The sequence below is a fragment of the Wyeomyia smithii genome, chromosome 2 (genome assembly GCF_029784165.1).
Source record: "Wyeomyia smithii strain HCP4-BCI-WySm-NY-G18 chromosome 2, ASM2978416v1, whole genome shotgun sequence".
Classification (NCBI taxonomy): domain Eukaryota; kingdom Metazoa; phylum Arthropoda; class Insecta; order Diptera; family Culicidae; genus Wyeomyia; species Wyeomyia smithii.
Window position 1 is genome coordinate 260,528,898 of NC_073695.1, and position 22,619 is coordinate 260,551,516.

Genomic DNA, 22,619 nt, shown 5'->3' on the forward strand with positions numbered 1-22,619 from the left:
TCCCCTCTCCATGTCAGCATACGACCGAGGTCCCACCACGGATTGGTTACCATGATTTTCGCTTGGTTACTCGTATCCCGACTGATACCACGGGGAGGTAGGGATAGGAGTTGCTAGGCAGGATGCTATGGACCACAATGGGGTCTGTTTTATGCCAACTAGTACGGGATGTACTGCAGGTACGCTCTGCCCAGTCGTTTACCAGCAAGTTACTATGAAGTGATTTTATTTAGTCAATGTTACAATGTAATATTAGATGAATAGTTTTCATCTGAGAATCTAGATCGGTGCATCGACGGAGTTACCAAAATGCATCGAAATGTTGTTAAACAACTGATTTTCTTACTGTTACATCGATGAAATTACTTCTATGATGACTTTTGACGAGATTACAAGTTAAATGTTCTTCCGCCATCTTTAATGTGTCCATTGCTTTGTAATTATTATTCTACATTTTAATCGGTTCTTAGAAATCAATTGAAGTAAAACCCATTGATAATCGAAAGTACACATCAGAACAAAGAAATTGGTGTTTAAACATTGGTGGTTTTTAACAATGAAGCTTCTCGTTGGCATGGTATTGAGACAACACTCCGTAGAACTTTTCATTTTGCTTCATTTTTTCAAAAAAAAAAGAAGATAATCAGGGTACTAGAAACCCTTCGAAAATCTACCAAGGGGGGGCTAAAATAAATCGAAATTTTTTTTCGATGCCAAATGTTTTGAAAATGCATATCACAAATAACGAACTAGAGGTGCTAAAATTTAATCAAGTAGATACTCCTGTGCTCTCGAATCATAAATTAGTTTTCGCATCCTTGAATATCTCAGTAAATGAGTCTACCAGTACCACAAACGATCGCGATTACAATAATGTTGATTTTTGTGGGTTGACTGACTCTGTGAATTCATACGACTGGGTTTCCTTCTACAGCATAAATAATCCCGATATTCTAGTCAATCTTTTGCATTCCAAAGTAAAGGATCTTCACGAACGATTTGTTCCCTTGAGAACGTTTAAGCCGAAAAGAATATTAAATCCTTGGTTTAACCAGGACATTGGAAAAGTTTTAGTTGACAGAGACTTAGCTTATAAACAATGGAAACTAACTAAAAATCCAGCGTTGCACATTTCATACAAACGTTTACGTAATTCTGTTACGAATATGATTCGAATAGTTAAGGAGAATTATTAAAATTCGCGCCTTGATACAGAACTTCCTCAAAAACAACTATGGAGTAGACTGAAAAGTATAGGTGTAGGCAAATCAAAAGAAAGTGTTCCAGTCAATTTTGATTCATTACAGGGTTCCAATTTCAAAAACCAAAAACATCGAGAGCGTCACAAAAATTGTCCATTTTCAACCGTTTTAAGCTCAGTCAGTTTCTAACCGATTTTCGTCATTTTTGCAGTAATCGATTGGAAAATCAACCAAGCACCCGTCCAAATGCAGAAAGTTGTAATCTGATTGTTCGAACGATTGTACTATTGAAAATTGTCAAGCCTTGTCGAAACGTAAATGTCGACCTCTGATTGGTCACACAATACTTCCTTCCCTAACAAAGTCGACAGAATATATCTAGTTGACTAAGAATGCGCGCTTTGTGTTTTATGTATAATTCATTCCATGATTGTGCCGATACCACACGGACGTTGCACAGTGTGTCCAAATCGAGAAACGGACGGCAAAACTATTTTTTCAAGTCCTATCTTACCCATATATTCTAGAAAGTTGCTTCGTTTACTGCTGTCCTTCATATGCTTTAATGGAATAAGTTACAAATTTCGCCGTATAGAGGGCGCCATACCTAACTTTTAAACTTGACTTGCTAGACGAATAGTTTGAAACTCGAAAAGGCTAGTTGTGTAGAATTTTATTACAAAACTGTTTGCTGAATACCTCAAACCTCTAGAAATTGAGATTTCAGAGCTACAAGACGATTTATATAAAGGCTTTTTTAAAGCAGTTTTTCATCCATATGTTCAACACTAAGGCCTAAACCATGACTGTATAAAATTAAGAGTGACGTGGTAGATCAAGATGAACAATTTCTAGTGATATGTTGGTTATTTTATACAGTATTCATGAATAAAAACTGGAAAAAGTGTTTTTTTATTTGAGTTAAAACTTGAAAAGGCGCAAACGAATCCAAGCTTCTATGAAGCCATTCGATAGAGTACCTTTAAAAAAAAAATAGAATCGATCAACTTCGGAATTATTTCGAAATTGTGAGTATTTCATAAGATATTGCAGTGATGCATCTTGCCCCGATTGGGCATTTTATCCACAGTTCCCCTACGTGATAAAACATAGTTTGCATGTGATTTTCACGTAGATGTAATGTTTGTCCTGTTTGTCTAATAAATCATGCAAAATGACAGAAAATGAATAAATACAGGAAATTTCACGTAACAACAATGTGAAAAATATCTTGAGTGTAGGGGAAATAAACCACGGAACATTTTTTTTCTAAGAGTTTTGTGTTTTTTTCATCATTTTGAATATTGGTGTATTCAACTTTGTCTTACGAGTGAGAATGCAACTGATAACTTAGAGGCAACAGAGGATTAGCTCCATACATTCTTTTTCTTGTCCTATCGCTGAAGACTCATTGGGTGTTATTGAGTGAAGCGTTCAATTACGTTTGAGAGAGGTAGTTTTGTGAAAAAAGTATTGTTATTTAATAAATACTTGTAAATATTCTCTTCAAGTAAATTATAACCGAGTGCATTTATCCGAATGTTCCACGGAACAACGTTCAAAAATGTAGAAAGACAACAACGTGGAGAAACCGTGCTTTTTGTCCATGTAGCATTTTTATCTTCACAAAATCAACAATATTTCATAATCATCGCTCGGAAAGCCATTACCAATAATTTGTTAAAAAATTTTGAGTGAAGCTAGTCGACTAGCTTCCTCTTAAGAAATATATATAAATAATATAATGTGAAAAAAAAACATTTTTTGTTTTTTCGTGAAATCACGCTCCATTTCTAAAAAATGCACAAAATTTTGTTCAATACACGAGTGAAGAGAAAACAAGCAACAGCTGATGTATAGAGCTGATAGAACCCTAAAACGCATCAATGTTGTTTTTAAGAGTCGTTCACTGCATTCGAAATTGTGAAAATTTGGTTGTAACAAATATTTCATAGCTTCCTTTTTCAATGAAAAATAATTCGAAGAACAGTACTTTCTTTGTCTTGTCTTACATTTTATTGAGTGAATTATGTTTCTAAAGTTGACAAAACTTTCATTATTCATATTAACAAGAAGAAAGCATGGGAATTATCTTTTATTCGCAAAAAGTTGCATACGGTTGTTTAAAAACCTTTTCTCCTTAACAGTGTAAATTTTCAATCCAAGAAACTAGTGTCGAAACCAATCTGAAATGACCTTTTTTCAAATCATTTTTTATAAAAAAAATCAGTGTACGATTTCAAATTTATTTTATTTAATTCTTTAAATGAAAGTTCAGACAATTCTTCAGAAGTCATCCATTGATAACTATTCTCAATTTCTCGTCATTATTTAGATATATCGATAAATGGAAATGAGGTTCAAACTTGAGACCTTTGCAAATGTTAGTCTAGATGAACTGTCAATAACAAAGTATGTAAAGTTCCCTAGTGTAGTAGGGCGTACACATCATCATCACATCAAACAAGATTGTCGTATTGGCACACTTTTAAAATCTCCAAAAAAATATTGTCCGAAGAGTTTTGGACTGACTTCGGTTGAGAATTGACTGAAAGAGAAAAAGGCTTTCGTTAAGTAGATGATTCTTTGACTCGAAAAGCATTTCCTCTAAATGTGGTAGAACGTGATCATTATTGTGGGGTCAATGGATAAATAATGCTGTATAAGCTTCATGCCAAAATCTTATCGCTCAATAAATTATTGTTCCAAACTCCTATTAGAATCTACTAAAATTTCGTTGTCTATCGTTACAGAGGAGGCAGTAATCTGAACAACCGTTTCGACGAGGACGGTCCAGCGGTGCAGACCACGTTCACCTCCTTCAGCCACAACAACGGTCAGTACTCGCAGACCACGCACTTTGTGGACAAGGACGGTAAGGTGACAACCCACAAACAGAGCTCTGGCCCAAAACAGGACCAGCCGCAGCAACAACAACAAGCACAGCCACAGCCACAACCACAGAAACAGTCGTCTACAACTCAGCAGACCAAAAATTAAGCTCACAGGTCCAGTTAAATAGAAAAGAGCCGCAATCCATTAGCGCACATTAGCGTGGGGGGTACAAAGACAACATAATAGCGATTAATTTTTCACTCCATCTTCGGGCGGTTTTACCTCTTAGAAAACCCCAGGGGCCAGCCTTGCTATCAAAAGACAGCGAAATATCAAGATAAGCCGCCTCAGCGGCCGAGGAAGCGATAAAGCACTTAAAAAGTAATATTGTTTCGGACAAAGAAATTAGGCAGCGGCGGAAACGTCTCACGTACAGTAAATGCTCTCATATTGATGCTAGAATCAAATCTTCCACCGAACAATGGATCAGCTACGGAACTGTTACCCTAAGACCCAATAAATCGGAATATACATTATCCGTTTTTTATGGTATTTCTATCACCGGTTCGGTTCGCGAAATAAAATGGGACAAACAGGAAGCGGCGTGGTGGGCAATTAGATTTACGAGCGCGCGCCAGATCAATTAGCGAAAAGAATTGTGGGGAATATATAATAAAAAAAAATATCCGAGAGCCGGTGGGGAAGCTTTGAACAATTTGATACGAAGCGCTTTTTTTAATCTTTCGGTGTCACAAAGTCAGTAGCCGCAGCAAGAGAAAATTAGGTATCCTATATAAGCGACCCGCGAAAAGGCGGTAAATTTAGCGTAGAATAAGCGAACAGTGAAATATTAGGGGGAAAAGCAATCGCTAGCCGATGATGGGAATTTTCTGGACTTTTTTCTTCAAATGTGTGTGTGTACTGATTCGTAATTTAAAATGCCAATTTAAGTTAGGGTTTAGAGATTATTTGATAAGAGACACGTGAATAAAGCTAGTTAAGTGAAATGTAATAATAAAAACGAAAACGATTGGCTCGTGTCCGCAGCGTTGATTTGATTTCATTGTGAAATGTTCCGACTGGAGGAAATGGGGTTGCTTCTGAACCACAAGGGCATTGTTACCGAGAAGGAGGAGGTTGGCAAAAGATCACGAAAGACGAGTTCGATTTCCCGTTGAAGGGACCGCTTTTGTTCCCAGATCCCGGAACGGACTGTAACTGATTTAGATCGGACAGGAATGAGACGAACTATGAAGCACAATCAAATTTATCGGATAAAACTGTAATTTCATGGGCTTGATAATGACACCAAAGACAGGTGCAATTTTGACGTAGAACTACGTTTTACTTTAGCATACCACACAGGGATGCAAACTGAAAAACAAGAAATTTGTCCCTTTTCAAATGCTTATAGGTCAGTTGGTTTTCAACCGATTTCCTTAATTCTTGCAGCAATCGATTGGAAAATTATACACGCATCTGCCCAAATGCAGAAAAATGTTGTTTGAATCTGCGAACTATTACATTATTGCAAATTATCAAGCCTTGTTGAAATAAAAATAACGTACTCTGATTGGTCGTTTGCTGGTTTTCCCTAAAAAGGTCGACATACCTAGTTAGCCGTAGCGTAGCAGTTTGCGCCAGTATCAGCTAGTTTGCCAAATTTGCTTTCGGCTTGAAAAAGTCATTTGCCGGTTGGTCGCATATCAGAGCGGCAGCGCGGTAGCAACAAACGTTTCGGATTGCCGATTGAGGGCTTAGGCTTTCTTCCCCGATGAAGCTTGGTCTTATTTTGGCAAACAACAGCATGCTGTGCTATCCAGCTAGCCTAGCAATCTAAATTTACTATGTGTGAAAACAGCTTTTACAGTGTGTTGTATGAGTGCCTTATTACCCCACTGTGGGCAGCTCAAAGGTTGCGTTCAGCATATCCGATTTTTAACAGCAAACTACATTTATCAAGGTAAATAACGAGTAATTGAAGATTAATGATTTTTTGAAAAGGTCGCGCTAGACTTCGGAAACAAATGCTTTCTCATTCTGTTTAATCAGTGATACATATAGGAATTTTCATGCGTGAATAAAAGGCCGACAACCTTTCAACAGCTGCTCGTTGCACGAAAATATGAAAATATTACACTTCATTCAAATGTTAGAGCGCCTCAACAAAGGCGATTGATTCAACTTCACAGCAATAATTTTTACTGGATTCAGAATATTGTCGTCTCCCAGCCGCAGAGTTCCAACACGATATGCAGTAAAACTCAACAAAAAGGCGGGGCCTATGTCAGAGCATTCTTTGGTTATAAAAGGGTGTTTTTGGTCGAGTTAGTCACATTCTTTTGGTCAACGGTGAGACGGACGGACTGTCCATAGGATTATAGCGACAGTATCGAATTAGGCCGATGCCATGGTTCACGCGAGTGGCGTCGGCTTGCCGTTCCCCTGGCGGTGGCAGAGGCAGTAACAGTGGCGGTGGAAACCGTTGGTGGCAGCGACGGTGGCAACGGCGTTGGCAGTGGCAGCTGCAGTTCCTCGTTTAGTTCGGCTACCCTTCGATCTGGGCTGGACCCCACCAGTGGTAATCCAATTCAGATATAGTTGGGTGAATACAGCCAGAAATTTTACGAGACCAGCACCTCCGAGTAGTCTAGGAAGCTAACGCTATCCAGCGTGTATGTATATACAGCGTATGTGCATATCTATACCGTGTGCGGAAAGCTTTAAGCGCTATGCACGCTGCTTCAGTGCCGAGACCGAGCCGGATTCGTGCCGGACAGTCGGATCTCAGCCAGAGCGCGGTTCAAACACGGAGGCAGTGTGAATTCGTTAAAATCCCGGAGAGAACACGGACCCGGCCCGGAAGCAGTGTAAGGAGCGCTTTGGCGTGTGTTGATAGCTGTAGCATGTGTGATATTTGATTTGTGAGATGTGTGTGTGTGTATGATAGGGAATGATATGTGTGTGTATGATATGTGTGTGTGTGTATTATATGTGTGTGTATGATATGGAATGATGTGTGTGTATGATATGGTATGATGTGTGTGTCTGTATGATATGGTATGATGTGTGTGTATGATATGGTATGATGTGTGTGTTTGTCTGTATAATATGGTATGATGTGTGTGTGTCTGTATGATATGGTATGATTTGTGCGTGTGTGCTGTGTATGGTTTTTAACTCGGCACGTTCTGCTAACAATGCTGAATCCGGTTCACACAATTCACAACCTTTCATTAGTAGACATTATAACTCATTTCCCAAGTAAAAATATTGGTTTTATCAAAGTTTTATGATGCTCAATACAGCCAAAAAAGTGCTATAAAACTTTGATAAAACCAGTTGTGTTACTAGGGTAATGAAACAATCAATGCATTTGTTAATAGTGTACGTAGTTCTACGTCACTAATGCAGTCGTGTCTTGGATACAACCTCCTACTTTTTTGAGTACTTTTGAAATAGTTCCATAAATTTGAAATAATACAATTCAAACAAAAAGGAAAAGAATTTAATTCAGAAGATCAATTCGGAAATCAAATTATGAGATAATTTTAACATTCATAAATCTACTCATTTTATTTTTTTGAAATTGCTTGCATCTTGCCCGCTTGTGACTTATCATAAAGCTGGTCAAGCTTTCTCAGTTGCGTACCATTTAACGCAAAAAAGTCGAAATTCAAATTCGTCGAATGAAATACGTCGCATGACGCTTAGCCAAATTCTCCGCAGAAGCCAACCGCGGCGGAAGATACTCATTCGACACTAGTGTTGCGTCATCTTTCAACTTCGGTGCTACCGGTACCACATACTCCAGGGGTACCTTCGGTTTCTGGTATACGTAGGGTCCCTGATAGTCGGCATGGCCAGTCGCTAGCTGCACGGTTCTGATGGCCGGCTCAATTGCCACGAATTGTCCATAAGCTTCGCCTCCTCCCAGTGAATGCACTTGAACGGTGTCCACGATCCCCACGCTCTCGTCAACCAAAGTGAACGGAACACCAGCCGGTTCTTCAACCTGTACGGTTTCGTAGAAGTGTGGCAGCGTTTCAGGTTCGTATTCCGAAGCGCCGATGCTGTTCGTGAGCACATTGTACGGTCTGGCTTCCAAGTGCTCCGGAATTGGTTGTGGAAGTACCGTCGACGGTTTTGAGTCCGATGTTTTGTCTCCTTCTTCAGTATGTGGTTCCGGTTTATATAGCAGCTCACTCACGTCGGCATACGCTACAAAATTATTAAAATTAATTTTGAGCCTGAATCTTCTATTCCCGATTAACTGAACTCACCACAACTAAGGCACATAGCGATCAGCAGGAGTAGATATTTCATTGCTTGTATCCGGAACAAATCAGGGCAGAGATGAAACTGATTAAATGAAAGATCACTTAGAACTGATTTTGAAGATTCCAAATCGACACTACTTATAGTAGAGCGAGGAGTTTAGAAACCGTAGCTTATTGTAAAATTCGTGTACCCATCAGCCAGGTTAAAGCATACCAAAGTAGCGTCACTTTGCTATGAGTTAAGAATGAAACCATTAGCCAAACCAAAGCATCTCCGTCGATGGCAAATATTAGCTCAGACAGCTTGCAAAAATGGATCAATGACCGTCACCGAAGTGGGAATGCACTAGATTCCGCGTGTCAACTATACACTTTCGCTGATGGAGTTTGTCTGTTTACATTTCGGATAAACTGTGGCAGTCTGCTTGCCGCCGTTGAAGGTTGGAGCCATGCTGTACAAATATCTTACTCGATCGTTATGTAATATGTGGAAAGCTACGTTGATTTGTGACAATAGTTGCCAAAATTGTTGTCCTTAAAAATCTGAGTGTTTGAAGTTACTGTTTCAAGATATGCAATAGAATCTACTAAATGTAGATTTCCTAACGAATTTGTATATTGATTCAAGGCAGAAACCTTTGTACAATAAATAAGTATGTAGAAAATCTTTAAATAGTATTTCAAACGACTGTTTGAAACGGAGGAAGCTAAAAATAATATAATAATTCAACTTTTCAATGATTTCTGTTATACTGATACCGAATAATCACACGATTTTAGCTTAAAAGAAAATAGAATCCAACGTATAACACACCATACCTGTTATACTGTTCGTCTGATATTTTCGCCTGAAGGTATACCTACATTCACTTGTAAAGCGCAGTTACCCATCATGTAGCGCATGAGGGGAAAATGCGATAACAGGAATGCTCTCTATATAACGAATCTACTGCAATATTATATTTTTCATTTACTTCAAAACCTGAAAAACTATGTAGAAATGTAACGTAGGACTATTGTATATTAGTTACTGTTGGTCAAAAGGTTTCTTCTGGAAACTGGTTAAAGTACAGAATGGCGAAAACAAAAATTCTTGAGACCAGAACTGAGCTTATAATAACACAAAAACGCTTATAAAGCAGGGGAAATTAGAAAACGATTTATATTGACCACACAATTTATATTTAAGCTCAGTAACGCTATATAAGACCAGAAACTAAAAACCCAAAAAAACGAAACGCTCCCTAAATGGTTGCGAAATGGCGGCAAAACACTCATACAGGCAAAAATAAAAACAAACAGTAATCAAACTCAAAATAGCGCAAAAACGATTATTATTAACGAAATTGAATCCAAATGGAACTCAGAATGGCGAATGGGAGCGGTCTTCGTCATTCGAAGCAAGGGTCACGAAATTGGTCAGAAAAGGCAAAAGGAAAGAAAACGATTTCAGGATGGCGAAAAAGAGGGTTACAAAAGTATGAAAAAAACCTAAATTAATCCACCTAGCGGTCAGACCCAGCCTTTCTCATTCAAACTTATTTTTTGGAAAAATAGATTTACATGAACGCTTCAATCCAATAAATGTGTATTCACTTTTAGGGTTCTGAAATAATGATGTCGTAATTGAAGTATAAAATATGAAATTTGACGTAATGTAAATACTCAAGAAATAGCGAAATAAAAGAAATGACTCTTAACTTCGAACAATTCAATCACGAGCGATACCGGGAACATTCAAATGGTACGATACCACATTTAAATTATATTGAAGCCACATATATTGATCAAAGCAGGTATAGTTTTAAATAGCCTTTGAATTTCTTTTCTTTCCATAACTTTTGAACCACATATCAAATTGTTATGAAGTTTGTTATTTGTAAGTTTGAGAGATGACTCGTTCGTATGACACTAGTTATGTTCAAATAAGTCTTTGAGATAATAGACTTTCGTTGTTTTATCAACAATTTAATACATAACACTTGCTTAGTTCGCTTATAATCAAATGCAATGGGAACGTATAGGGCAGCCAAACTTTGAAACCACGTGTTAAATCATAATTCATCAGTTAACCCTTAACTAGCCCGTTCATCTGATAATACTATTGATCAAATCGGTTGTGTACTTTCTGAGATAATGAGTTTCGTGATTTTCACCATTCGGTACATTACAGACGAAGTTACAGTTCGATTACAGTAAAATTCAATAGGATGCTATGAGTCAGCTAGACCTTTCATATGACACTGATTTTATGGAAATCGGTCCAGCCATCTGTGAGAAACATGAGTGAAATTAAACAGTCTTCAGAAGACGTTTCTTCTCATAACTTTTGAATCACATGTTCAATCTATATAATTCAAAAGTTAAGGGTTTTTAAGGTAGCCCGTTCATTTGATACCAATTTTATTGAAATCGGTTGTGTGGTTTCTAAGATATTGATGTTTCGTGATTTTTACATTTTTAAACATAACCTCTAAAATAAAAATCCAATTAAAATGAAATTTAATAGGGTCTTATGGGGCAACTAGAACTTTCATTTGCGTATAATTTCATTTAAATCGGTCCAGCCATCTCTGAGAAAAGTGAGTGGAAATAAAAATCTGCACATACACACACACACACACACACATACTGAAAATGCTTAGCTCGTCGAACTGAGTCGAGTGATATATGCCATTCGGCCTATTGCAGCACTTTCATATCTTCGGTTTTGCAAGTGATTGCTATTCCTTTCTAGAAGAAAGGCAAAAAGTTAAAAAAAATATTAGTTAGGAGTAAAATATTCGTGCTGAAGACATAGCGAAATAAAAGAAAAGACTTTGAATTTTGTACACTTCAATCACGAGCAATACCGGGAACGTACGAATAGCACAATACCAAATTTAAATTTTGTTGGGGCCATATGTTTTGATCAAAGCAGTTACACTTTTAAATAGAGTAAATGACCCAATAGTGGAGGAGCTAAGCACGAGTTATGCATGTTTAGCCATGTTTTGGCTAAGAAAAACGAATTTAGCTGGTCCGTTTCACTATTTTATGTTGAAATGGGTTCTATTTGATAATTTTGCACCTTAAAATTGACTTTAAACCCGCTTTGAGGGTTTTAATTAACTAGAATAAGTTGCACGCTTTTGTTCCAATAGTTGCGGTAGAGTTCCTATAGTTGTGAATGGGTGTTCCTGTAGTTGCGGTATATAAAACATACGTGTTTGCTTGGTTAAATGAAGGTATTTGCCTCGCTTGAAGTGGTTTTTGATTGTTTTACTATTTATCATATTGTTTTTAATAGGTTGACAAGTCGGTTTGCAAGTAAATACAAAAATGCACGAAGTTAACTAAGAGACGGATTTTGCGCCAATTTGGTCAGTTTTTGGCAAAATTCAGTGAGGGTATGTAGGTTTTATTAGCTTAGCTTAGCTTAGCTTAAGCTTAGCTTAACTGACTGCACATATCAATGGTTGCACTCCGTGATCGATCCAAATCAGTAAAATTGCACAGTGAGTCAACTGAATGGGGTTGGGAGTGACCGACCATTCTCATTGTACAAGTTTTAGTGACTCAATACTTTAAAGGATCAATAACGACGCCGGCCACGTCCTTGCAATCAGGTGGGAAGAGAGAAGGGATGTTATTGTGACCCTTGCTATTTGGAGACCGTGTTTACCTCTGCATCTCCACAAAGGTCACAGGAAGGATCAGTGAGGGTATGTAGGTTTTATTAAAATAAAACAAATTTTGCATACTTTTTATAAAATGTCTTTAGACTAACATTTGAAAAGGGCTGAAGTTGGCTGAAGAGAAAGACCAATGGTGCTCATTTTGAAATATTCAGAAGAATTTTTTTTCACAAATGGTGACTTCTCAACACTGGAAGTTAGAGTCTATTACCTCTGTTTGTTACTAAAAGAGCGACTGAAGCTGTGAAAGGCTCGTTAAAAGAATTACAAGACCAAAAGCAGTGGGTAAGCATCGATTAAGAAGTCATAAATGGGGTGAGAGCGATAGCTTTTGTGGCCGATCATGTATGAAGTATCGGTAAATACACGGTGGCAGGGGAAGGTGGGGTTCAAAAATTAAATAGTAATAAGTTACATCATTTAGGTATGTCTCCTAGTACCTGCTTGTCCCTAATATACACAAGTAGTCCCACATACATATGTTCTGATAAACGTAAATCAGGATTGTGAAACATACCGCAACTATAAGAACAGGAAGCAATTTATAAATAATATGAGCAATTTATAAATAATATGATCATCTATTAACGAACTTCACCTGTGCAACAGTTTCCATAATAAACTGTTATCTGGGAAAATAATTATATGAGTAATAATCGTACTAAAACCACACACAAATCTTAAAACAATCGTGGACAAAATAAGAAAATGGGTAGTGAGTGGTGCCTTCCGGGTAAGTTTCTGAAAAATACAGTATTCTTCAGTAATTTGGATATTTTCAGTATATATTGTTGTAGTATCCTATGTACTTATGTTTAATCTATTATTTCTTCAACATGTAGCATAAGCAATTCGGTTCTAATTAGTTTAAACGATGAATTTAAAAGCGATGCCGCAACTTTTGGTGCTACCACAACTATTGGATCATCTACCCTAGTCTTTGAATTTCGTTTCTTTACATAACTTTTGAACCACATATCAAATTGCTATGAAATTTCTTACTTGTGAGTTTGAGAGACAACCCGTTCAAATGACACTAGATATGTTCAAAAAAGTCGTGTGATCTTTGAAATAATTTTTATAATTTAATACATAATGGTTGGAATAAAAATACGATTATAGTCAAATAAAATGGGAACCTATAGGAAAGCCAAACTTTTCATTTGTCACTAAGATTGTTGAATTTAGTCCAGCCATTTTTGGGAAAACGAGTGAATTTGATAAGTCACCGGAACATGTTTCTTTTTACAATTTTTGAACCACGTGTTTAATCACCATAAAATTCATCAATTAACCTCTAACTAGCCCGTTCATTTGATACCAATATTGTTCAAATAGGTTTTGTACTTTCTGAGATAATGAAGTTTCGTGATTTTCATATTTTGATACATAACAGACAAAGTAACAGACCGATTACATTGAAATTCAAAAGGGTGCTATGAGGCAGCTAGACCTTTCATTTGACACTAATTTGGTGGAAATCGGTTCAGCCATCTCTGAGAAAAGTGAGTGAGTTTAAGTAGTCTTCGGAATATGTTTCTTTTCAAAGCTGGATTTCACATTTTTAAACATAACAGGCAAAGTAATAGTCCGATTGCAAAAAAATCAATAGAGTCTTATGGGGTAATTAGGCCTTCCAAATGACACTGATTTTGTGGAAATCGGTTCAGCCATCTCTGAGAAACATGAGTGAGATTAAACACTCTCCAGAACACGTTTCTTTAAATAACTTCTTAACCACACTTTCAATCTTCGTGAAACTCAAAAGTTAAGGGTTTTTTAAGTAGCTCGTTCATTTAAAACCAATTTTGTTAAATTCGCGAGCTCTAGAAACTTTGAGTCTCTCTGACAGTTATCATTTTACTCATTTATCTGCCACTTCACATCTATAACAGTCGATTTATGAAAGCGTAGATCAAATCAAAGGCAAAGCGTAGGTACCTCAGTGCGTCTTGAACTGTCCTACAGATCAGACGTTTTTTCGGTTGCTTGTGGACTGGTCTTTGACTGCCTATAGCTTCAAAGTTTGTGTTTTGTCAGTGTGTCTTTTAAAGACTACCTGAAAGTTATTTCCCATCAGTCTTTCTCAAGACTACCTACTTTTGAATTTAACATTTGTTTTAACTTTTTTCGTATCACCTGAAATGGCTGGACGGAAAAAGAAACCTCGCATCGCTGCGGGGAGGAAAAGAGAGGCATCTCTTTCTGACACTTCGAGTGTCTGTAGTGACAATCCTTTTGATATTTTGCTTGAGCATGAAGCTGGTGAAATGGAAATTACCAATAATGAAACTATACAAAATATAAAATCTTTAAAAAAGGAGAAAGTTCCACCTATTGTGGTAACTATTTCTTCTGAATATAATATATTCAAAAAGGAACTTTCAACGTTTGTTTCTGACGTTAAAGTTACCTATCAAATTGGCCGTAGAGGTGAATGTCGCTTATTAGCCGACTCAGTAAAGGGTCGTGATCGTCTTGTTCAGTATTTAACTGACAAGATGTACAAATTTTTTACATATGACACCAAGAACGCCAAGCCGTTCAAGGTTGTCTTGAAAGGTCTCACCAACGATCAAACCGTTGATGAGATCAAACTTACTTTAACAGAATTACTTGGCATAGCCCCTACCCAAGTAATTCTAATGAAACAAAAATCACGAGGCGAAAACAGTCAGAGAACTGGAATTTCCCTTGTTAATTATTTAATTCATTTTAACCGCAATGAGGTTAACAACTTAAAATTTTTTGGAAAAGCACATGCTTTGTATAATGTGTGTGTAAAGTGGGAAATGTATAGGAAGTATGGCGGAGGTGAAAAGCATGTCACCCAATGCCGTACTTGCCAACGTTATGGTCATGGTTCCAAATTCTGTAACATGGACCAAAAATGTCTTAATTGTGGAGACTCTTCTCACAAAAAGGACACATGTCCTGTGAAAGAGAGTAAAAATTTTCGCTGTGCGAATTGTAACGGCAACCATATATCAAATTTTTATCAATGCCCAGTCCGTTTAGCAATTGTTAAGGCAAGGCAAGGTAAACAAAATTCAATTTCTCAATTAAAACCAACTTCAAAACAAAATTCTCCAAGCGTACCAGTGACGCATAGTTTACCTACTCCTTTGCATACCCGTTTAACATATGCACAGGTTACAGGTAGTTCGAACATCATACCGCCTAGTGTTGGTAGTTCGAAAATGACCGTTAATATGGGTAAGCAAAACACGCTAGAAAATAATTGTACACCTATTACTCCAGCTAATATTGCTGCCGAAAATATTTTTTCTAATGTCCACTGCCTGGGGCCTATTACGGCAGGTAAACTTTCTTTTTTGCAACAGGCAATGTTCGATCTTATGAACGCCATGTTGCAGGCAAAATCAATGTTTGAAGCCATTCAAATAGGCACAAATTTTACTATTAAAATTGTTTCTTATTTGAAATTTAGCAATGATTTTAAATAAAACAATTAAAATATTAAATTGGAGTGCTCGCTCATTGAAGGCCAATGAGAATGAGCTTTTTAATTTTTTAACAGTAAATAATGTGCATATTGCAATTATTACTGAAACATTTTTGAAACCTAACATAAAATTAAAATATGATCCCAATTACGTGGTTCATAGATATGATAGGATTCAGGGTTCCGGCGGTGGAGTTGCAATTGTTATTCATCGCCGAATCAAACATCGTGCTCTTCCCCATCTTGAGACGAAAGTTATTGAAACTTTGGGAATTGAAGTTCAAACTGAACTTGGGATTTTATTTATTGCCGCAGCATATTTACCATTTCAATGCACACGCGAGCTCAAAAATTATTTTAAAGGTGATTTACAAAAACTCACCAGAAATCGTTCGAAATTTTTCATAATCGGCGATTTTAACGCTAAACATCGTTCATGGAATAATTCTCAAAGTAATTCCAATGGCAAAATTTTATTCAATGATTGTTCTTCAGGATACTATTCTATTTTGTCTCCGAATAGTCCTACATGCTTTTCGTCTGTAAGAAACCCTTCAACAATTGATTTGGTGCTAACAGATCAAAGTCATGTATGTAGTGATTTGATCACACATGCTGACTTTGATTCTGACTATCTTCCAATAACTTTTTCTTTATCACATGAATCAGTTTTAAACCCTATGAGCTCTGTTTTTAATTATAACATGGCTAATTGGGAAAGATACGAAACTCATATTGAGAGAAATTTCAATAATGAGCTTGATTTGCAAAACGAAGTGAATATTGATTCCGCTTTGGAAGCATTAAAATGTGCAATTGTTGATGCCAGGAATTATTCTGTTCCAAAGGCTCAAGTGAAATTTGATTCATCAATAATTGACGAAAATCTTCAACTTCTAATTCGTTTGAAAAATGTCCGCAGACGTCAATATCAACGTACTCGTGACCCTGTTTTTAAAACTATTTATAAAGATTTACAGAAAGAGATTAAACATAGATTTACTCTTCTGAGAAATCTAAATTTTGAGACTAAAGTTGAAAAATTGAAACCATATTCAAAACCATTTTGGAAGCTGTCGAAGATTCTTAAGAAACCTTCAAAGCCTATTCCAGTTTTAAAAGATGGTGAACGTTTTCTTGTATCCAATGAACAAAAGGCTCAAAGACTTGCTCAGCAGTTTGAGAGTGTTCATAACTCAAATTTGAATTTTGTGAGTCCAATTGAAAATGAAGTCACACGTCAATTTGATTTAATTTCTTCCCAGAATTTTTTACCTGCAGAAATAATTGAAACTAACTTGAATGAGATTAAATCAATTATTAAAAATTTCAAAAATATGAAAGCACCTGGTGACGATGGAATCTTTAATATACTAATCAAACATCTCCCTGAGAGCACAATGGATTTTTTAGTGAAAATTTTTCAATTGCTGCTTCAAAATTGCATATTTTCCCAAATTATGGAAAAATGCAAAAATTACTCCCATTTTAAAACCGGATAAGAACCCAGCTGAAGTTTCAAGTTATCGACCAATCAGTTTGCTTTCTTCAATAAGTAGACTGTTTGAGAGAATTATTTTTAACAGAATGATGTCACACATCAACGAAAATTCAATTTTTGCAAATGAACAGTTTGGATTTCGCCATGGGCATTCCACAACTCATCAATTGCTCAGAGTTACTAATATGATACGAGCTAACAAATCTGAAGGTTATTCCACTGGAGCTGCTCTTTTAGACATAGAAAAAGCATTCGACAGTGTTTGGCATAAAGGTTTGATTGCGAAATTGCAAACTTTTAATTTTCCAATTTTCCTGATCAAAATTTTAAAAAATTATCTTACTGATCGAACTCTGCAGGTTGTCTATCAGAATTCAAAATCTGATAGATTTCCTGTCAGAGCAGGTGTACCTCAAGGTTCAGTCTTGGGTCCAGTCCTGTACAACATATTCACTTCAGATCTTCCTGATTTGCCTCCAGGATGCACAAAGTCATTGTTCTGCGATGACACAAGCATTTCCGTAAAAGGAAAAAGTCTTCGTGTCATATGCAGTCGATTGCAGAAAAGTTTAGATATTTTTTCTTCCTACTTGCAAAAGTGGAAAATCTCTCCCAATGCTTCTAAAACTCAAATGATAATTTTTCCGCATAAGCCTAGGGCTTCTTTCCTCAAGCCAAACAATAATCACGTTGTCAAGATGAATGGGGTTATTTTAAGTTGGTCCGACAAGGTTAAGTACTTGGGACTAATTTATGATAAAAAACTTATTTTCAAAGAGCACATTGAGAGTATACAAGCCAAGTGCATCAAATATACGAGATGTTTATATCCTCTCATTAACAGGAATCCTAAACTTTGTTTAAAGAACAAACTTTTGATTTACAAACAAATTTTTAGACCAGCAATGCTTTATGCTGTACCGATCTGGTCAAGTTGCTGTTCAACAAGGAAGAAAACGCTCCAAAGGATTCAGAATAAAATTCTGAAAATGATTTTGAAGCGTCCTCAGGTTTGGTACACTCGAATTACATAGACTTACTGGTGTTGAACCATTAGAAGCTATGTCAAATAAAATTATTAACAATTTTCGACAAAAATCGTTGCAATCCTCAATTGCTACGATAAGCTCTCTTTATAGCCAATAAGTTAGCAATTAAGTTAGTTGTAAGTTTACTTCCCCTTTTCTGACAAGTAGGTTTAAATCCCTACGAATGATAAGTCCTAATTGCGAAAGCAAACAAATCCTAACAATTAAAATTACAAATTTCTAACAGTGTTGAGAAGTCACCATTTGTGATTGGACACACATAATCATTATTTACTAATATTTATCATAAATACTTAAGCTACTAACAAATCCCCCCTTAAAAAAAAAAAGCGTAGGTACCTACTAACATTTCGCAGTCGAAACTTGACCTTTCTGTTTATTGGATACAGACTTTACAGCCTACTATTAGTATACAGGACAACTGCGAGGTTATCGCTATGATTCTCCTATTTCTAACAGTGTCTCCCGCGCCGGTTTTCGAACGACGACTGACATGTTAGGACAGTATCGTACTTCGAAACCAGCTAGGAGGTCTTAGGCTTAGATCAAATTTATATTAAAAAAGGGTGTCCTGATCGCTAACTCCAACCAGATGGTATCCCTACTTAGAGTGGCTTCTCAGGTCAGAAAAGACAATCGTCCGCGGGTGAAAGACGTTGCATTTCGATGCCGAGGTATTTGAGAAGGCAATAAATAGAAAGCTGGAGAGGCGGGGGGGGTCAGTTGGCTCCGTTCGAGTGCTGAAGTTGCCTCACTATCGTTGGTGTCTGGCCAACATGTCTAGGACTGGCCAATAGACTGGGACACGGTTATATGGGAAAAAAGCGATGGTGTTATTTTTTCGCTCCCATGCACTTTTCGTGTTCCTTATGGATCCTATAACAACTGTGTAACTTTTCAGATCGATCGGTGAAACGCCCGATTTGCGCCCGATTTTTAAAGTTTCCATACGATTTTATATGGGAAAAACCACTTTTTCAAAACTTTTTCTATACAGATGTCCAGTTGGCTCCTAAATATATATCAATACATGATATTTATAAGAAATTTTCCTGGAAAAAACTCTTCTGAAGACCGCAAGGCGCTACCTTGCTTGTGAAAAAAGATATTCACCCCAGACTGATTGAATATCTGACGAACGGCTCACCATTGAATTTTACTTGCAATACTGCTGCAGCATGCTGCTGTTGCAAATTCAACCATATGATGAGAAATGATATCGCTTAAAATTATCTTGGAGGCCTGTCCGAAGATACTGTGAGCAAAAATCACACTTTGAAAATTAATTCCACGCGAAATTATTTCTCATACTTAAGCAAGTTTGCAATAGCAGCATGCTGCAACAGTGTTGCTGGAAAAATTCAATGGTGAGCCGTTTGCCGGACATTCAATCAGTTTGGGGTGAATAGCTGTTTCTACAAGCATCGTAGCGCCTTACGGTCTTCAGAAGAGTTTTTTTCCATCAAGTATCCATATATATTTAGGAGGCAACTGGACATTTATAGAGAATAAGTTTTGAAAAAGTGGATTTTCCCATATAAAATCGTATGCAAACTTTGAAAATCGGGCGCAAATCGGGCGTTTCACCGATCGATCTGAAACGTTACACAGTTGCTATGGGACCCATAAGGAACACGAAAAGTGCATGGGAGCTAACATTATTTTTTTGTCCCACCCTACTGGCCAACCTAAGAATGAAAGGCCATCGATGCGTGCATTCGTGTAAGACGGATGATGCAACGCGCTCGAACCGAGGAACTTAGTGTAGAGTCTGTAAGATCGGCGCTAAAAGTCGAGCAAGAGGGCTTATTCTGTATGGATATACGCGAGTGCCAATACGAATTCGTGGAGTAACACCCACAGGATCGTAATGGCCAAGACCAAAGGCATGTTGGCACCGGCGGGGCGATCATCAGCGATGCTAGAGCGTATCATAGAGTGAATTTTTCCACACCACGAATCAAATCCTTGGCCTCCGGCGATCCAGTCTTACGTCCGACATCCAATCCGTGAGCGACAACAGCCGTGTCGAGGTTAAGGAGGAGGCAAGGACTACGAATGAGAGAATAATCGTGATCGCCAACTCCCTAAAAATAACTGAGACACCGAGAATGCATGGAATCCCGAACCTGTTAATCAGGCTGGCTATAAAAGTGGAGCCCGGGCTGTCCCGGGCAGTCATGAAGAGGTACCTCAAGAGTATAAACGGTCTGGATGCTATTCTGAAGTAGCCGTCCAGTGTAATAGAAGGGGCACGCTCGACGTGAAGAATGCGTTCAACAGCGCCAGCTGGTACTCCATAGCGCTTGCGCTCAGGAGCATCCATAAACCGGTATTGTTGTACAAGATTTCACGAAAACTGATTCTGAACTATGTCTGAAAGAGGGCCACAACAGCTCTTGCAGCGCTATCTTGAATGATGTCGAATAGCCCAGCAGTGTAAGGTAGCAAGTCGAAACTTCCTGCCAGCGTGGTTGCGAGTGCGTATCGTACAGTACGGCATGATGCCTATCAGCATCGCCATTAAGGAGGATGTAAAGTGATTCGATCAACGAGACACAAGGAGCATACGAGGTAGTTTATTCTCGATGATCATATGGCAGCGGGAATAGTCCAATTCAGTGAAGGGGACGCACTGACTTATCCCTAAAGTACTCGGATGGCTCGGGAGGGGTGAACATACACCTGACATAGATCCATGGCTGCTTCAGGCCGTATCTACTCAGGTTCAGGCACGCGGGGTCCCCCATGTGTCCCGATCGCGTGGATGTGGAAGACACCGCTGTCTTCTTCGCATGCCCTCGTTTTGCGCGTACGAGGAGCGACTATCATAGTGAGCGGACAACTTAGCTCGGAAGATGTGCGAAGACTCAGACATCCAGGGTGTGGTCTGTGCAGCCTCCTCTGAAGGAACTGAAGGATGATTATCTTTTGTGTCTGGCCCCGATCGCTGTACACAGATTACGAGATACCCGTACTCATTGATGGAGCGTTGGTTGGTAGTATTGCTCTGCCCTAGTTTGGTATCGCATAGTTGAAGAGACAAACCACCTTTTTGGGATTTGAATTCCATATCTGAAATGGAGTTGGATGGTAACGTCCGGAGAAGTAATGCGAGGTAATCAGCATTTTCATTGGCCTGATACCAGGTACCAAGTACAAAAGAATCTGGTTCTGTCGGGATATCTCCCGTAATGCTGCGCTGCACTCCCAAACTGATTTGGATGCCCATTTTGAGGACTTAAGGTGAAACGTTATCAAATACACAAAAGAAGACCTTAATATGAATATGTAGAGGCAGTAAGCAGAGCGTGGCCACCAAAGCTGCCGTTGGTGTGGTGCGCATGGTGCTGGAAATAGAGAGACAGGTCAATCTTTGAACTTTATTAGGCTTTGCTTGGGCTGCACTTCATTTACCTTTGGCCACCACACGAGAGCAGCTCAATTGGACAGCCCAAATTGACTACGCAGTCAAAATAACCTACAAAGGTATTCTGGGCTAGCAGCTCACTGTTTGTCAAAACCTAGGGATTGAAACCACAATTGGCTCTCTGGTCCTACATAACCATTGCACGGACAAGAATTACTTACGCCTCTAAGATAGTCCTGGAACTGCAACGTGTGTGGCGAGTCAAACACCAACCAGCACTGGTAGCTAACTGCCAGTATCCAGGTGGTTAGCAATGAGGTAAAACCACTTTTTGACGTAATACTTGACCGTTGTTCCGGTGCAGAGAGGGTTGGAGACTGCAAGTGTTATAGTGGGTTCGGTTAAATTCAACTCTACTTTCTGAGCTATCTCCTCAGGTGTCTGTAAGCAGAGTAAGTAATTAACCCTAATTGAGCCTAGCATTATTAAAACGGTTCTAAAGTCCAGAACAGGCCAAAACGAAAATGTTCCCATTTTGAGATTAGAAAAGTGAAAAAAAATAATAATCAGAAGTTTAGCTCATAATTCCACGAAAATGATTTTTTTTCCAATTTAAGCTCAAACGCTTCTAAAGATCAGAAAAATAAAATGATTGCTAATTAGGCTCATAATGGCAAAAAAAACCATTCCTTTCGTTTTCTGACCGGCCAAAACCAAAATGATCTAAAATTGAGCTCGTGAAACGAGCTCTCTAAACAGCGAAAAAAAGCTTCTAGAGACCACAAAAAAAAAACAAGAATGAAACGACTCCAAGTATAACACAGAATAGTAAAGAATCGTGTCTAGAGTCGAGGAAAGGTAAATAAAAAATAGATCCAGAATTGACAAAAACACATCTAAAGAACATACCAAACAAAAACGTATCCCAAGTTGTCCTCAGGATAGCATGAAAATGCTTTAAGATGCCAATAATAGCAAATAAGATAGATCGAATAAGGCAAAAATTGTGCCTAAGGGCCAGAAAAGACAAAAATAAAATAAAAAAAAACGGTTCTTGTTCGAAATGGTGAAAAAACGTTTGTAAAGTTCAAAAAAGGAAGAAATCGACATTGCAGTGGCGTAGCCAAGGTTGGGAGGGGGGAGGTTTGAAACCTTTTATCTTTATTTTTTTTATCGTCAGGGTTCTGCATTATTTTCTATAAGGGTGCTAATAGAATGCATGGAAAAAATTTCCTCCGA

At 37.9% G+C, this 22,619-nt stretch overlaps 2 protein-coding genes across 2 annotated transcripts in view; one reads left to right on the plus strand and one right to left on the minus strand.

The window, feature by feature from the left end:
- Positions 1 to 5,077, plus strand: part of LOC129724553 (uncharacterized) — a 37,592-nt gene extending 32,515 nt beyond the window's left edge. Inside the window, exon 5 of the mRNA XM_055679541.1 lies at positions 3,956 to 5,077. Coding sequence (XP_055535516.1) covers positions 3,956 to 4,202 — 247 coding nt within the window. The 3' untranslated portion in view covers positions 4,203 to 5,077. The remainder of the gene's footprint in view (positions 1 to 3,955) is intronic.
- A 2,519-nt stretch (positions 5,078 to 7,596) lies between these two features.
- Positions 7,597 to 8,689, minus strand: LOC129723849 (uncharacterized). Its single transcript, XM_055678308.1, has 2 exons — positions 8,321 to 8,689; positions 7,597 to 8,258 (listed from the first exon to the last, which is right to left on the minus strand). Exons 1-2 carry the CDS (start codon positions 8,361 to 8,363, stop codon positions 7,714 to 7,716), a joined length of 588 nt encoding a protein of 195 aa, XP_055534283.1. The 5' UTR covers positions 8,364 to 8,689; the 3' UTR covers positions 7,597 to 7,713.
- Between the last annotated feature and the right edge of the window lie 13,930 nt (positions 8,690 to 22,619).

Excerpts from the sequence above, each read along its gene's own strand:
- LOC129723849 (XM_055678308.1), bottom strand. The coding sequence starts at position 8,363 with ATGAAATATCTACTCCTGCTGATCGCTATGTGCCTTAGTTGTG. Across the intron at positions 8,259-8,320 it reads CGCTATGTGCCTTAGTTGTG|CGTATGCCGACGTGAGTGAG; the intron begins GTGAGTTCAGTT and ends ATAATTTTGTAG.